The 17,054-nt window shown below is 36.0% G+C and overlaps 1 protein-coding gene across 2 annotated transcripts in view; it reads right to left on the bottom strand.

Moving 5' to 3' along the window:
• Positions 1-11,576: 11,576 nt before the first annotated feature.
• LOC105035882 (uncharacterized) overlaps positions 11,577-17,054 on the bottom strand; it is a 33,396-nt gene continuing 27,918 nt past the window's right edge. For both annotated transcript variants that reach the window (XM_010911597.4, XM_073260853.1), the window contains 4 exons: positions 15,787-16,975; positions 15,645-15,701; positions 12,248-12,319; positions 11,577-12,080 (listed from right to left, as the gene is read on the bottom strand). In XM_010911597.4, the coding sequence (XP_010909899.2) occupies positions 12,038-12,080; positions 12,248-12,319; positions 15,645-15,701; positions 15,787-16,975 (1,361 nt within the window). In that variant the 3' untranslated portion in view covers positions 11,577-12,037. The remainder of the gene's footprint in view (positions 12,081-12,247; positions 12,320-15,644; positions 15,702-15,786; positions 16,976-17,054) is intronic.

The raw sequence follows: 17,054 nt of genomic DNA on the forward strand, positions 1-17,054 counted from the left end.
ATCTATCGATCCTAGTAGAAGAAAGTAGTCCTATGAAATTTAAGAAGCTGAGTCCTTAAGTCTATGGCCATAGCATTGTAATTGCTGGAAAAAAATTTTCATAGAATCATATATGGACTTGAGCTGATTGAATCTATCATATGACCGATGTTGAGGTTTGACGATTTATCCATGACTTACAATTTGATAGAGACTCATGATAGAGGGACTGTATCATGCATTAACTACACCTAGAAGTTCATATTTTATTCTACTGGATTGTCACTACATACTGCTAGGTGTCACTGATGGATTGTGAGACTCACAAGGATCATCTTGATGATCAATGATCCTTGGTGGGTTGAGTTGGAATTGTTCCAATCCATTGAAAAGATTTTCAATGATATTATAATAGAGATTACAATATATCTCACTACCAGACATAATAGAACCTATGGGGTCACACACAAAAGATGCTTTTGACTGATCAGATGGTTGAATTATGATTATAAATCGTAACAGGATTTGATTATCGATTTGATTGATAATTGATCTAATGTAAATGTTACATTATATAACTTACTAAAGAATTAGTAAGTTATAAGAGAATTAATTAGCAATAGGATTGCTAATGGGCTCAATTTGATTGAGCAATGGAGTTTGTATCAAGTTCAATTTGATTGAATTTTATTTGACACATTTTGGGTTTGATTTGATCAACCCTATATGGTTATAAGATAACCCCAAAAGGATCAGATGATTAGCTTCAGTTGAATTAGGATTTGGGTTTGACCCAATTCTTAATTAGACTGAGATGTATGTATTCTTAATTGGACTAAGAATCTTTATTTCATGGTGCATCAAATCCTAATTGGATTAGGATTAAAAATTGAGTTTGACTCAAGCACCAAGAAAGAGTCCAATTGGATTAGAACTCCTCCAATTATGAGACATCCAATCTGAATTAATTGGGCTCCAAATCAGATTTAGATTCTCATCTTTTTGAGTCTAATTTGGTCCTAATATGATTAAGATTAATTGATATTTTATTGTATTTAAAACAGCCATTTAATCAAGAGTCCCATAATCTTGAAATACCTTGATTCCATGTGCCAAAACAAGACCTATTTTTGTGTCCCACGTTGAACCAAATTGGGCGTCACTTTTTCCTCCTTATTTCAAAGTGTAAGAAGCCCCTTAAAACCCCTCTTCACTGTGGAAAATATGGGCACAAATTAGATTGGGGTGGGCATCACAAAAATTCAAGAATCTTAGATGTATTGGACTCTTGATTCCTAATCTAAATAGAACTCCCCTTAAGTCTATTTAAACCCCACCTTTAAGGTCGTTGGATACTAGATGATCACCAAGTTTTTGATGCCCAAACTAGAGGATGTGTGTAGAGAATTTTGAGGGGAGAAGTCACGGTAAAAAGGGCTCATGGCGTGATGGGTGTTGGCACAAGGTTTGTTCTCCCTATCTTTTCTTTCTTACATAACCAATTGTTGGTTGTTTGGACATCTCCTTCTCTCCCTCTTGTCCATGTTTAGATATGGATGTCTCCTCCTTCTTTTGTCCAAAAGTTGGATAAAATTTTTACATCTCTATTATAGAGATTTGGTACATGAATTTTAGGAAGAAAAGAGAAGAAAGAATTCTTCTCATGATCTCTAGCGTAGAGATCAAGATCCTCCTACATCTTCTTGTTCTCTAAGAGTGTCTTAGGAGAAAAGAAGATTTTCATCCATCAAGATGCGATCTCTGCAAGGGAGCTAGTACTCTGATGAGATCAAAAGGCTTCTAATCAGATCAGAGTCTCGTGTGGATATCTGCAAAGATCGAACGCTTGTGCAACTAGAAGGGACCTTCGGAAGACATCCATGATCATCTGTTCACGTTAAAAATTGATCTATGTCCAGATATATTTTAAATTTATTTTCTCTATTTGATTTCTGTATCTGAATCTTATCTCATATATAATGATCCTATTTATGGTTTTAAGATTTGATCTTATGCATGCTTAGATTAAATTAGATTTAATCTGAAAATTTTTTAAATTTTGCTGCGTAGTAATTTTGTAAAATCATGCGTGCATGAAACTATAAAACTCCAACAGTTGGAGGCTAAGTCTTTTAGGGCTCACTTCATAGGGTATCCTAAGAAAACTATGGGATACTACTTCTTTCTAAGAATCATAATGTGATTATAAGCCGTCATACTGTCTTCTTAAAAAAAGAGTTTATCCAAGATAGATGCAGTGAGAGAAAGATTGAGCTTGAAGATAAAATCTCTAAAGAGCATCGAGTCCAAGAATCTGAACTCAATAATGAGCCAATAAATGTGATACCTTCTTCATCTCGTAGATCAGGTAGGATCTCCCGTCCTCCTGAAAGGTACTTAGATATTCTTATAGAGAATTTAGAGGAAGCATTCCTTGTGAGGGATAGGGACATTAGGAATGATCTCAAGACCGATGATGAAGCAATGTTAGATATAGACTCCAAGAAATAGATGAAAGTGATGAAGTCAGAAATTGACTCCATGCATTCCAACCAGGTTTGATCCTTAGTAGATCCACCTAAAAGAATTGTACCTATTGGCTGTAAATAGATTTATAAAAAAAAATTGGGTCGAATGGTAAGGTAGAGATCTATAAGGCAAGGCTAGTTGCGAAAGGTTATAATCAACGCGAAGGTATTGACTATCATAAAAATTTTTTACCTGTGACTATGCTAAAATCATCCATACTCTGCTTGCGATAGCAACTTTTTATGATTATAAAATTTGACAGATAGATGTGAAAACTATCTTCCTAAATGAATATCTTGAGAAAAATATCTATATAGAGCAGCCTTTGAATTTCACATCCACTGATAGTGATCACAAGGTCTGCAAGCTACAAAAGTCTATATGTGGACTCAAACACGTATCTCGAAGTTGGAACACTTACTTTAATAATGTGATCAAAATATTTGATTTCATCAAAAATGAGGAGCCGTGTGTATACAAAAAGGTTAGTGAGAGTGCTGTCACATTCCTCATATTATACATGAATGATATTCTCTTGATTGAAAATAATATTCCCATGCTGGCATCGGTCAAAGTATGGTTGTCAAAAGAGTTTGTCATGAAAGATCTAAGAGAAGCTTCCTACATTCTTGGTATAAAAGTCTATAAAGATAGATCTAAGAGGATGATAGGACTCTCATAGCGAATATACATAGAGGAGGTGCTGAAGAGGTTCAACATGAAAAACTCCAAGAGGGATCTTTTACCCCTTAGACATGGCATTCATCTCTCCAAGAAGATGTGTCCTGACACACCTGAGAAGATTCAGTGCATGAGCAAGATCCCTTATGCTTCGACAATAGGGAGCCTCATGTACGTCAAGTTGTGTACACGACCTAATATAGCCCTTGCCGTGAGTGTCACGAGCAGATATCAGGCGAATCTAGGTGAACACTGGATTATTGCTAAAAACATCCTTAAGTATTTGAGAAAGACTTAGAATTTATTGTTGATCTTTGATGGAGGATCGGAGCTAAAAGTTGAAGGATACACTAATTCAGACTTCATGACTGATGTCAATGATAGAGAGTCTACATCGAGATGTATCTTCTTATGTAATGGTGGTGCATATAGCTGAAAGAATTTCAAGCAGTCGATCATTGCCGATTCGACCATAGAAGTCGAGTACATCACCACCTTTGAAGTTGCTAAGGAAGTCTTTTGGTTTAAAAAATTTATTGCAAAGCTGGGTGTGATGCCATCAGATGCTATTGCACTGCATTGCGATAACAACGATGCCATAGCCCTTACTAAGGAGCCCAGATCTCACCAGAAGTCCAAGCATATAGCGGTGATTTCACATCATATATGAATACTTCAAAAAAAAATTTATCGAGGTACAGAGAGTCGACTCCATGCTTAACATGACGGACCCACTGACCAAGCCTCTCAGCCAGCAGAAGATCGAAGCTCATCCTGAGAAGATGGATCTTAGGTATATGGCCAATTGACTTTAGGTCAAGTGAGAGTTTGTTAGATTTGTATCCTAGAAGTTAATTATTGACTGACATATTTTATAATTTTAAGGCTTAAACTTGTACTTGTAATATTTTCATTATCAATAAAGAGCTTTTTATTCCAATCATGTTTATGTGTCCATGATTTGTCCTAAAAATTAACAAAGATGATTTTTGTATATTCTCAAAGTGTTGAGAATTTGAGACATACATTAATTAGTGGTTAATTTTTAAATACTCCAGATCAAAGGATCATCACGAAGGACAGTGATCAATCCATTCGAGATCGGTGCATGGTTCACCTCCCTTGTGGGCAGATGAGTCTCGAATCTGCAGTATAGTGACACTGAGGTGAGGATGCGGATGGTTGTTAGAAAATAACTTATACTGAACATGACTAATATGAGAAATTACTTGAATGTCTACTCACTCGTCAGTGATCTTCTCAATACTGCAGTGGTATAAGTGGTCCTTTGGCCTATGGTGTGATCAGCTATTCACAGCGAGACTACTGAGTTTGACTATACGTTCCTTTGGTCTCTAGCCATTCGAATCCTTGTTGTGTATGTTGGCTACAATAGGTTCAAGTTCGCTATTTGAAGTAGGATGCACCTAGATAGAATCTATCAACCTTGATAGAAAAGAAGAAGTCTTATGCGATTTGTGAGATCGAGTTCAGAAAATCTTTGACCAAAATAAGTGTGAATATTGAAAAAAAAAATTTACAAAATTCATAAATGAACTCGAGTCGAGCCAATCTAGCATATGACTGATGATGGGGTCTGATGAGTTCTCCATGACCTCCATCAAGTCGAGACTCATGATAGAAGGATTGAATCATACGATAACTACACCTAGGGGTTCATATTTTTATTCTACTAGGTTGCCACTACATACTGCTAAGTGTCACTAGTGGATTGTGGGACTCATCGGATGTCGTCTTGATAATCGATAACTCTCGAAGGGTAGAGTTGGAATTGTTCCAACCCATCGAAAGAGCTTCGATGATATTGTGAGAGATCACAATATATCTCTCTACCAGATAGAATAAAATCTATGGGGTCACACATTAAAGGATTTAATCTTGAATTTGCCAATTGGACTTATGAAGTTCTAATTGGATTAGGATTTATTGAAATCTTATTGGGTTTAAAAGAACCATGCTAGCACATGGTTAAACTTAATTCTTCTCAAGATTTCGATAGGATCAAGTCCATTGCATTGAACCTAATCTAAATCCATTAAGATTTAGCTGGGTGCCTAATTGTGAACCCAAGAGGATTAGATTAAGTCAATAAGTTGGCTAAATTATCTCCTTATTTATTTTCTGATATTGTGTGTGGAATTAAGGAAAAGAAGAGATGGCGCCATACATCTCTTTAGGAAAATCCATGGGATACCAACCATGGATTGGCATGAAAAAGAGAGAGGGGCCCACCACCTCTCTTGCATTGGCATGGAAAGAGAGAGAGAGAGGGACGTGGCTAGAGAGGGGCATGGCCAAGAGAGAGGGACGTGGCCAGAGAGCACGCCCCTCTCTTGTGCATGAAAAAAACCTTAAGGGGCGCCAAGTGTTGGTGCCCCATCTACCTACCCTCTATTATTAGGGGTGCCCACTCAGTCTACCTTATCTGATTGAGGCACCCCATATGCTTGTCAAAAGAGGTTGATACCCTATCAATTAAGTTTGATTTTAATAAAAAATAATCAAATTAAAAGGATAGAATCTTTATGAGATAAGGACTAGCCTTTTTAAGTTAATTGGTTCTTGATTTGGATTAAGAAAAGATCTATATAAAGAGACAGTCTCTTAGGGTTTAAGAATAATAGAATTTTGAGAAATCAAAACTCTCCTCTCTCTCTCTCTTCTCCACGCCACACCCTCTCTCACTCTTCTCTTTCCCATGCCCAAGGATTTGGCATCCATATTCCATACTCCAAGAAGAAGAAGAGTCTCTTCTACAGCAAGGAACAAGGAGAAGAAGACTGCAGTTCAAAGATTGAAGTTATAGTCAAGATCATTTGCTGATCAAAATTCAAAGAGGTATAGATCTTTTTGGAGAAAAAAATCTACCACGAGAAGAAGGATTCAAGATTGATCCCAATGGATATCTGTAGAGGCCGGATATATGTGCGACTCAAAGACCTTCAAATCTGAGATCATCGATAGCAGTGAATTTCTATCCATGCAAAGGTATTAAGATTTGATCTCATACTTATTTTAATTTTCAAATTATATGTATGTCTTTATTCTTGAGCTTGGGTAGGATTAGATGAGATCTAATACATATGGGGTTAAAAAGTTTAACCTGATTTGTTTTCTCTACTCTTGAAAAGATTTTTGAAATTTATGCATGCATCCTACTCAATTTTCTAACACAAATATTTCTTACATGAAGAAAAGAAGGGTGCAGAGAAAGGGTGGCGTTACGGAGAAGTCCAATTAGATTGGACTCTTAGGTTCTATCATATTTGGTCCCAAACCAAGTCACATTTGGTTAGACCCAATTAAATAAATGAAACCTAATCCAATTAGGCTTTTATATACTTAATCAAATCTTAATCCAATTAAAAATTGATTCAACCAAAATCCTGATCAAATCAGAAACTAATCTCCTTCGGCGATTAGGCCATCCTATAACCTAATCGGGTCGAACCTAATTGAATCTAATTTAATTAGACTTAATCCAAACCTCAATGCTTAATCAAATTGAGCTAATTAGCAATCTACTCGCTAGTCAACCTTCTACAATTCACAAACAATTAGTGAATTAATTTATTAAAACTTTTGCGCAACCTTAATCATCAATCGAATGGATGGTTATACCCTAGAACGATTCTCAATCATCAATCAGCCACATGATCAGTCAGAAATTTTTTTGAGTGTGACCTCATAGATTCGAATCTAAGTCGATAGCATAATCTTCCTATATCAATCAAAGTAACCATCTAGCAATGGTATCCAACGTCCAGATAGGTCGAAAGATTGCAAAGCAACATTCAAGAACCTATTGGCATATAGTTATCGTATAATTCATCCTTTGAACCTAATGCTCAAGGTGATTTAGGGTTTAATTGTCAACCCTGAAAAGGTCATCTACGTTGTATTTCAACTTTTAAATCCATTATATGGATTACCCCGATCAAGATTTTACTGAATTGAAACACACTGATGCAAAACTCCTACTTATTCAGAGAGATCAATTCCATCTTGACTTACATACCAACTTTGCAAGTACTTGACTATGCCCAAAAATCTTTCATCACTGAATTAAAAATTCAGATAATTTAGTACCAAAGCACAGTGAGTTGCTTGTAAGTCATTGTGATTATCTTAGGTCGGAGGGATACTTATACCCATATCCTTCGCGAGCTACTCTTGACAGTAAAGTGCTCAGCAATTGATCACATTCAGTAAGATATACCCCTACATCTCACTTATATGCCATACCAGTGTCTCCACACTCCTTGGTTAAGAGAACAACCAACCCATATGGCACACAACGATCTATATTTTTTATATAACTATCATCCTTATAATAGCGTATAATTTGGCCTTAAACTAGGTTTAAAGATTAAATGATATATCCTCCTATATCGATTCAAATAATCCTAAAGACTTTATCACAAAATAGGAGTTCAAATAAGATATACACAAAATGATGAAAAAAATTAAATAATATTTATTATTTTAATAATTTATATATAATTATCTTTGGGACATAATTTCTAACATTTAGATCCTAAAAAATATATCTTGAGCATAAGCTGGATGATTGCCAGAAATTAAGATACAATTTCTTATGATACTATGAATATTCGAAGACTAGAATGACTTTCATAAATATTTTGCATTTAGTAAGATAAATGAATCAGAGTAGTGCAGTGGAAGCATGGTGGGCAGTATGCGTAATCATAAGTAAATATTGTGATGAGAGAGAATGAGTCTTATAAAGTTGAAAGCCGATGTAACCAAGAGGAGTAAAACAACTGAAATTAGAAAAAATAAGAAAGATATGAATTATCATTATCCAGAATAAGTTTATGCATACTTGATAATTGAAAATATTCTACTTTAAGTTAATTTGAGTGCTAGTTTATATTGGAAGACTCAAAGTGGTATTTATGTATTTAAGAAATAGTATAATTATATATGTCGTTATGAAAGGTTGGTATGTTGGCTGAATAACAAGTTATACTTTAATTGATCATCATAGATAAAAGTAATAAAATGAAAGGTCTTTTGAGTATTAGCATATTTAGTGACAGATCTTAAAAGTCGAATAGATCATGATGCCATGAATTTTTAATGGTTTAGAAATTGAAAGCTATGAATTATTAGATCATGAAGGTAGTATGTGGGGAGTAAGAATCAAGCTATCATTCTTTGAAAGAGGTTTGGTAAATTCTAAACACGGTAACAATATGGAAAGAAAAGTAAGGATTCAAATAAAGGTTGCAAGCATGACAAGTAGAGGGATGTTCTAGAGTTCAGAAGAATAAAGGTGGATGTAGCTTGTTAAAAGAAAAAAATAGTTGAAATTATAATGGTTCAGAGAGGAAGGCTATAGTGAAATAAATGCTAAAGTGATCAAGATGATTCGGAAGAAGGTTCAAGATTGAATAAAGATATCTTTACTATTAAGATGTTAGTTGTGGGCTGATATATGAGCAAAGATGGTGGAATTTGCCAATAAATTACATGAGCATATGCATAGCATAATTGATTATAAATAGTGTTGTCTAGCAAACTAACTTAAAAGAGAATGAGTGGTTCTTCAGCCGACTCGAAAATTTTTTGGAGCCAACTCGATTCTTTGTTGGAGTCAACTCAGTTTGAAATTGAGTCGACTTAACGCCGTGCCAATCGTATGTGCCAAGTCTTAGAGCATGCCAGAGCTGACTCTATTTTATCTTAAGTCGACTCAATTTCTTTATATGAACTTGTTACATGGAATTTGTCTCTAATTTATGTCTAATTTGCTCAAGCTATTTTTTTATTTGATTCCAATCTCATTTTAATGATATTTTCTATCTACAAAAGTATTTCTAGAGAGAATTTGAAAGATAATAATATACTTTTATATTTCAATGTGTGGTCATCATCAAAATTATCTTTGAGGTCAGCGAAATTGATGATTGCAATTATGTTTTGGAAGAAGATGGTACAAATAGTATAGGTAATATCAGGATTTGGTTGAGAACAGCCACCAATAAAAGATAGAGGTGGAGAAGATGAAATAGTGTAGAGAAGAAAAATAGTTGTGTTCTTAAGTTATACCATTAGTCAAAGTTCTATAGCAAAACCACAGTATGGAGGAAGCTATATGGGGAAGAAAAGATGAAATGAAAAGCAAGAAATATGAACCAAAGATAGAGCACAAATAGGAAGGGAAAAGACAACTGACTGAAGAAGGATTGCTCTACCTGCTATGGATAGGGCCTTCTAGTTCCAGCCTAAGATTTTGTCAGAAATATCTTGCATGAGGTAGATAAAATCAGCTTAGGGGTGATGGGTACCTGTGATGGGAATGCCAGGATACTTCCAAATATCCCGCCTCCTGTACATACCAAAAAGAGAAGAAATGATAACTTTCAAGTCAACAGGAACAAACAGATTGAATATGATAAATGATTTAGAGAGATTAACCACCCACCCGAAGTAGTGATAATAGGCATCGATTATAAGTTTAAGGCGAAGAGCGTCCCTGAGCGTAGTTCTAACAATTAAAACACAATCATCAGCAAAAGCACATGAGAAATAGAAGAACTTTGCACTCAAGGACGAAAGGTTTTAAGAAGCCTGGCTTGCACAGTAGCAAGGATGCAGAGAGCATTTTAGAGCACCTGATGAATAAAAAAGGGGATGAAGGCACCCCTGCCTAAGGCCACACCGAGCAGGGAACCAAGAAGACTGTTTAGGTCTTTGCAATCTTACAATTATCAGGGTTTTGCTCATAAGAAAGGCCAAATTAATCGAAGCACATCATGATTCCATTCCGAGAAGAAACAACGACATAAGGAATGGTAGATAAATCAACGCCAACAACAAATAGCAAAGAAAGAGAATATTTACAATACCATTGTCGTAATTGATGTTCGAGATAAACCCACTTCATGACCTACCCTACGTTTGGGTTGGGTATGAGTGTTTAGGGACAAGGAAAAGTTATACCAAAAATATTAATCTACACCGGCATAAACAGATGTAAATATTACTTCTTATCTAAAAAATATCTTATACCGCGCAAGAATAACTATTATTTTTATATTTGAATGATGAGAGGATAAGAAATGTTGTTTGGATGTTATTATAAATTTAAAAAATAGCTTTTTATAAAATTGGACAAATTTACCCTTCAAATCTCCATCATTATGTAGCATAATAATATATTATATAATAGAATAATAGAATAAAAATATTCTATTATTATATTACATGACATCATACATATCATATCATATATCATGTTATATGATTAGAGATCTAAATTGGGCATTTTCTCTAATAATAGGAAGGAGAAAGGAGTCATATCCTAAATCATGGTAGTCATACCAATTTAATAGATATACAACTACATTTATCAAATAAGACCGACTTATTCCTAAGATAACCAAGGACAAAACCCCACAAATCCTCAATCCAAATGGTGCCTAAGGGTACAAACAAAGATGAGATGCTTGCAAGCTATTTAAGCTTGGCTCAGATCCAAGCTCGAACCAACTCGTCTACCATCAAACTCAAGTAGTTCGAATAATTTTCAAAATTATGCTTGAATGATATGATACTTGGCTCAAAAACTTATAGGCCTATTTAAATTTATAAATATATATATAAAGAGAGAGAGGGCTAAAACTCAAATTCAAGTTCAAAAATAACTAAACTAATATTTGAATTACTTGAGTAATATCATTTTTCTCTGAATCAAACTCAATCAATCTTGAATCAGATTTGAAACTTGCATACTTTAAATCAAATCAAGCAAGAGTAGCTTGACTCAATTGCACTCCTAATGGTGCCTCAAGAAATCAGCACCGGTAGGACATATTTTGGTCATTGACTGAATGAAAGGGGTTGTGCAAGAAACTTGATCAGCTTTTATCTCTGACAGAAGTCGGCAAAGATAAACAAACAGGAAGGGCTGGTGCCTCGCCATGGTTGCCCCTAAATACAATAAGCCAAGGACACAGCAAGTCCTGCAACACCATTTGTAAGTTTCACAATATAAATCTTCAGGTGATAATGGAGTTTCAGTTGAACACCTGGGTAAGCCATGAAATATCACACTGCAAAGATACATCGTAGTCCCACAGGCCCCAAGCATGTTTGTCGAACATCAAAGCTACACCTGGATCTGAAGTACAAAACCTAGATCACACATTAACTAGCCAGATGTCTCATAGAGGCTAGGATATTGAGGATAACTAATAGTCGCCAGAGGGAATAGCAAAACCAGCAGATTTGCTGGATCTTTCAACTGATTTAGGAAAACGACAATTGGAAGCCAAATATAGTTTTTTGACATTATACTCCAAACCACACGGAAGCATGTAGAGACTCCTAAGAATACATTACACTCCAAACATCAGCTTTATGTAGTTGGGAAGAATACATATAAGAATATATTCCGTTCTAGCTAGCATCTTACCATACAAAACACAAAGGACATATGAAGTCATCTTTGACCAACACAAATATTGAATTCCTCCTGATACATCACAATTACAGAGTCCTCTCAAACGCCCACCCCTGAAACCTAAAACTGCTGCCATCCCCAAGTTTCATCAGAACTCCCTGTGCAATCTGTAAATTGAGCAACTAATACTTGATGCCTGATCCTTCATAGCTTCAACTAGCGATCTTCTTCAGATTCCCCAATCCTTCAGAACAGTTATCCTAGATGCAACAGTGACAGAAGTGTAGCAAGTAGCCACAAACCGATCACCCACCTGAAAGATGTTAGACCAATGCCATCACATACAGCACTGAACTTTCAATGTTCTCCGACTTCTCCCATATTATGCCTTTGTGCTTATCTCCTCCTGTTGACTGGAGTGGTGGATCTAGACCTCCTCCTGCAGCATAAAAGGATTAAGTACATCAATCAAAGACTAGCAACAGGAAAACTACCTGGGTGGGAACCAGGGTCTAGAAGGGCCCATCTCACATTCACCTGCGATGTAACTTGTTTCGAGGAATAACACAATCTTAATCTTAGAAAACAGAATGTTAGGCCTCTTACCTCCTATCAAGAGAAGAATAGGGAGAATTCCTGCGGTGAGTATGCTTGCTATGTGGAGACCGCGAAACTTGTCTAGAAATAAGAAAATAACACTGACTGGGTAAGTAAAAGCATAAATACACACATAACTGCTGGTCCTTAACTCCTTTTAACTGCTCAGAATGTACCTGCATGCTAGAGATCACTACTTTTATACCACAAAAATATTTTTTTTTTTAAGCTACATTAACAAGTACAACACCCATAAGGTGGAAAAATAAATGGAAGCCAGTCACTAGAAATTGACTGCTCAAGCAGGCTAATCGATTACAATCTGATGACTACCAATTTCAAGCATCTTACTTTGTAGAGCCAAGTTCCATCTTCATGGATTCCAATCCACACAGTCTATGGAATTGGAACAGCAGAGACAGCTTGCTATAGCATTCTTGAAGAAAATTATGAATACAAAAATGAAGTAATACTAGTTGTAGTTTAGACTAAAGGAAACCCAAAAGTTATCTTATCTATCTACTAATGCAGTTCCCAGGACACCAGCAGACAACATAGTGTTAGTCCTTTAGACCATATAGATTCTCCGAACATATTCAATAATGATCCCAATAAGGCATCAAAAATTATCAAAAGCAGGTCATCAACAGAGAAACGTTAGTCCATAATTAAATATAATGGAAATGAGAGCAGAAATATTGATGAGAGCATCTAATATTAAGAAACGTTAGTCCAATAAGGGAATGAGAGCATCTAAAATTAAGAATACGGAAGTCCTCCAAAAGGAGGGCTGAAATCAGGTCCTCTCTCCATGTACATTAATGGTTCAGCTTCAACTGTCAGAATCATATTTCGACCCCTCTTGCACCTTTACCAACAAGTTAGTGTCACATCTATATGAGTTTCACTTAAAGCATAATAAAGGTATGATAACAAAAATTTCAGCCATAAATTAATTGGTGTGGAGTCCTCACTTTCGTAGATTTTGATGGGCAAGATGCCAACCATGAAGCAAAAATAGCAAGATTTTAAATCATATTTATTAGTGTCTGTACTCATAATTAAATGGTTTTATGTTTCCTGATGATAAAAATGGATGTTTCCTAGACGCCAGGTGCAGTAAAGCCCAATTGCCCCAATATATCTTCAAGAAACCCCAAAATGCAGAGTTGTACAATACCTATGCATTTTCTAAGCAATCAAACCTTCTGCGCTGCACATGATGGGAAGCAATTTTCGTATTTCAAAAAGTGTTTCTGAAAAATTTAAAAGCAGCTTTCGTTCACGTGCTCCAAATGTCAACATAAGTGCATGAAAGGATATGTAGGTAGGGCATTTCCTGAGACTATAATACAGTCCAAGCTCTAATTTCTTAAAAACACTTCAATCAAATGGAAAAGTCTTGAAGGGGACTAGAGCAACCAGTTTTATTCAGTACTGCCAATTGAAAAGGCTTGGCCAGGACCAGGCCTCACCTTTGGCTTGTGGCTAAAACCATCGGGCAAGTCTAGGGCATTGTCTGAAATTAAACTAAATATACCAAGCCCAAGATCAACTGGAGTTTGGTCCCCTTGTTTGGCTGGTCTAGACCTTAATGGCTGGAATCTTCTGCCCTGTTTTAGAATCTTCCTAAAATCTTGAACCTGCACTTGCTTTCTGCGTGCTTCCTTGTTAAAGTGATTCCAAACTATCTGCTTCCCCACACCTGCACCCACTCCGGACTCCGGCATTCAATGGCCATACCAGCAGGCTAATTTATTTTAGCTAATACCTTAGCCCAAACATGGCATAAATTCATTTATGCTTCAAGATCTCAAAACCGGGCCCCACCTATGGGACAAAGTTTGAATGCAAGTCTACATTCTATCAAGCCAGATCTCTAAGACCTGGAACATTGGCACACCTACAAAAGTTATGCCCTTCATCCCTATCATTTCTCAGATTACCTTATATTTAAGTTCATATTTATCTTTTGTGATCTGCTATAGAAATCGCAACAAGAAAGTGGTGAGATTATGGCACCATGGATGCATGTCTAACTATGGCATAGTTATAAAAGACAGACTGGAAACCAGCAAACCAGACCCACAACCTGTCCAGATTTCATGTAAGATTAGAAATGTGGTTGAACCACATGAAACTTGCTGACCCGGCCAGTTTTTCGAGAAACCAGTGAATCAAGCAGTGGAAAGTATGATCAGCAATTGAAAAGAAAAATTTTGAAAGAAGTGACTCGATCAGGAAACAAACAGATGGCCACAGGCTTGTGCAGGGTGCTCTCAACCACCAACACAGCAATTTGTTTTTGACAGTTCGTCAAGCAACAAAAACTCTGTTATTCAAAAGACATTATTACTCACTACTTTAATAATCAATTATTTCCAATACAAAATTGAAAATAGATAATTCTTTTTTACCATATTTCACTTTATGCATTTGCATACTTTTAAAACTTTACCATTTAAAATATAAAAATATCAATAAAATTTAGGTATTTTCCATATTCTATGCAACTTTACTTACATTTTTCTAATTAAAAGAATCACAATTTTTTCTATTTATGCTACAACTAGATAGCCGTGTAGAATGGACGTAAATGTGCCTTAAAGAGTAGTATTTAATGTAAAATAAAAAAATAAGAAATAGTTTTCATCAAAAATAGCAAAATTAAAAATAGTTATACATTCTATTATATCATATCTCATTTTTAATATTTTTAAATGATTTTAATCATAAACCAGCCCTACTGATTGACTCAATAGTTGGACCATGGACCTCGGTCAATGATTACACTTCTTATGTAAAATATTAGCAAAGAAAAAAAATAATCTATTTCTCCTTCACTATGTCAAGTGCCTATCTATATGAGCATTTTAGAAAGAAAAAGGGCATAGCTTTTGAAGGGTTCAAGGCATGGTTTGTCATACCGCCCCGTACCATGCTGGTACCATACCAATATAAGACCCATATCGACACATGATATGCTGTCTCATATCATACCAACACTGTAATAAGATGATACTGATACAAGGCTCGGTACCAAGACGGTGAACCTTGGTTAAGATAAGAATGAGTGGGCAAAAAATTCAATTAAAGAATCGAATAAGGACCCATCATACAAGATTTAATAAGGCTTAACTAAAGTTGTAGGTTTTGTTTTCTTCTGCGGCTGAAGAAAACAGAAAAGTGAATGCATGATATTGAATACATAAAATTACAATTGGCCAAACAAAGTCTAGATAGAAAGACTTAAAACTGAGAAAAAATAACTGCTCCTCAAATCAAAAAAACAGTGCTTAAAAGCTTATTAGAAAATGTCTGAATGATTGACGATTCAAACATCCTACAGAAATATAAATTTCCCTCAGCTAAGCCAAACGAGAATTTTTATGCATATCCACTATACCTGCTCCAAGACTTTGCAGGTGATGGTGACAAGCTACCTCTGTGCGACTGCAGCTTCCTATAAAGCAGCACAGGAGCATCAAGATCGACATGATAAAGAAGGCAATTAATACAAGCATACTAAAGATGGAAGTTACACGTACCTCTTTTTTGAATTATCAGAACGGTCATCACTTGAAAGATTGCCATAACCATGCAAAGAATTTTCTTTGCTATTTCTAACTCTACTGCTAGGTGAAGGGGGCCTTCTAGCTTTATACCTGACCTCATCCTTCATACCTCGTGTCGACCTGTCTTCCTTCTCATCCCTTATCTGCTCCCTTTTCTTTCCACAATCTTCTTTGTCATTTTTCCTTTTATCTTTTGTCACATCCTTTCTGTCATCCCTAGAACTAGAATGTTTAGAACTGCTTCTAGAATCAGATTCCTTCATTTTTCCTCCAGCACCCCTATCCTGGGCTTTCTCCTCAATGTTATCCCGTTTTTCCTTCTTCATTTTTTCCCTAACTTCATGACTGGTAAAATCCTTAGCCCCAGGAGTTTCAAGTATTGTCTTATCTTCACCACCTTTTGGATCTTTGACTGGATACTCACTATTGCTCCTTTTTTCTGGATGTCCATGATTGCTTAAAATACTTTTGGATTCTCTAACATGGCCCTCTCCCCTGGCTGATTTCCTATTTCTAGCATCATCAACCGTGGAATCCTTTCCTGCCTTATCATTTGACTGAAGAGAAAAAGTGCCACCTGGAGAAAACTGAAAAATCTTTCTACTCTCAACAGGCATCTGTGCATCACCAATGTGAGCCATCCCATCACTTGCCTGTTCACAACCATGCAAATTATTGTCAGATGAAGAGGCATGATGCATCACAGAATTTCCTTCACTATCCCTTGCTCTAAGATTTGGTGGAGATCCATTTGGGTATGTTCTATATCTTTGACTCTCAATACTGTGCACATTTTCGCTAGGCTTCTCTTTGTTGACTAGTGCATTCCCCTTTTCCACTCTTTCAAGTACACTTGTAGAAACCCTGCCACTGGTTTCCTGCTGATGAGAAGCATCAGTCACCATCCCAGAAGACAGCAAATTGGAGCTTTGAGTTTCCCGGTCATCACCAACACAATCATCAACATCATCATCATCATCCGAAGCATAATTAGCAAGACCTAGTAAGTCTCCTCCAGGAGAGCTTGGGCTAGAATTTTCCCCAGTACTATCAACACTTCTATTGCTTTTTTCAGCTGGAACTAGAACCTTAGCAGACATTTTAGGTGTTGAAGCTGCTGGAAAAGAGACTCCATGATTTTCAACATCAGCATGATCACTAACTGCAGCAGGAAGATAAGAAACATGACATACAACATAAACCACATTTTCTACACATTGTACCAAAGTCAGACGAGAATG

Source organism: Elaeis guineensis, chromosome 7 (assembly GCF_000442705.2).
Source record: "Elaeis guineensis isolate ETL-2024a chromosome 7, EG11, whole genome shotgun sequence".
NCBI lineage: Eukaryota > Viridiplantae > Streptophyta > Magnoliopsida > Arecales > Arecaceae > Elaeis > Elaeis guineensis.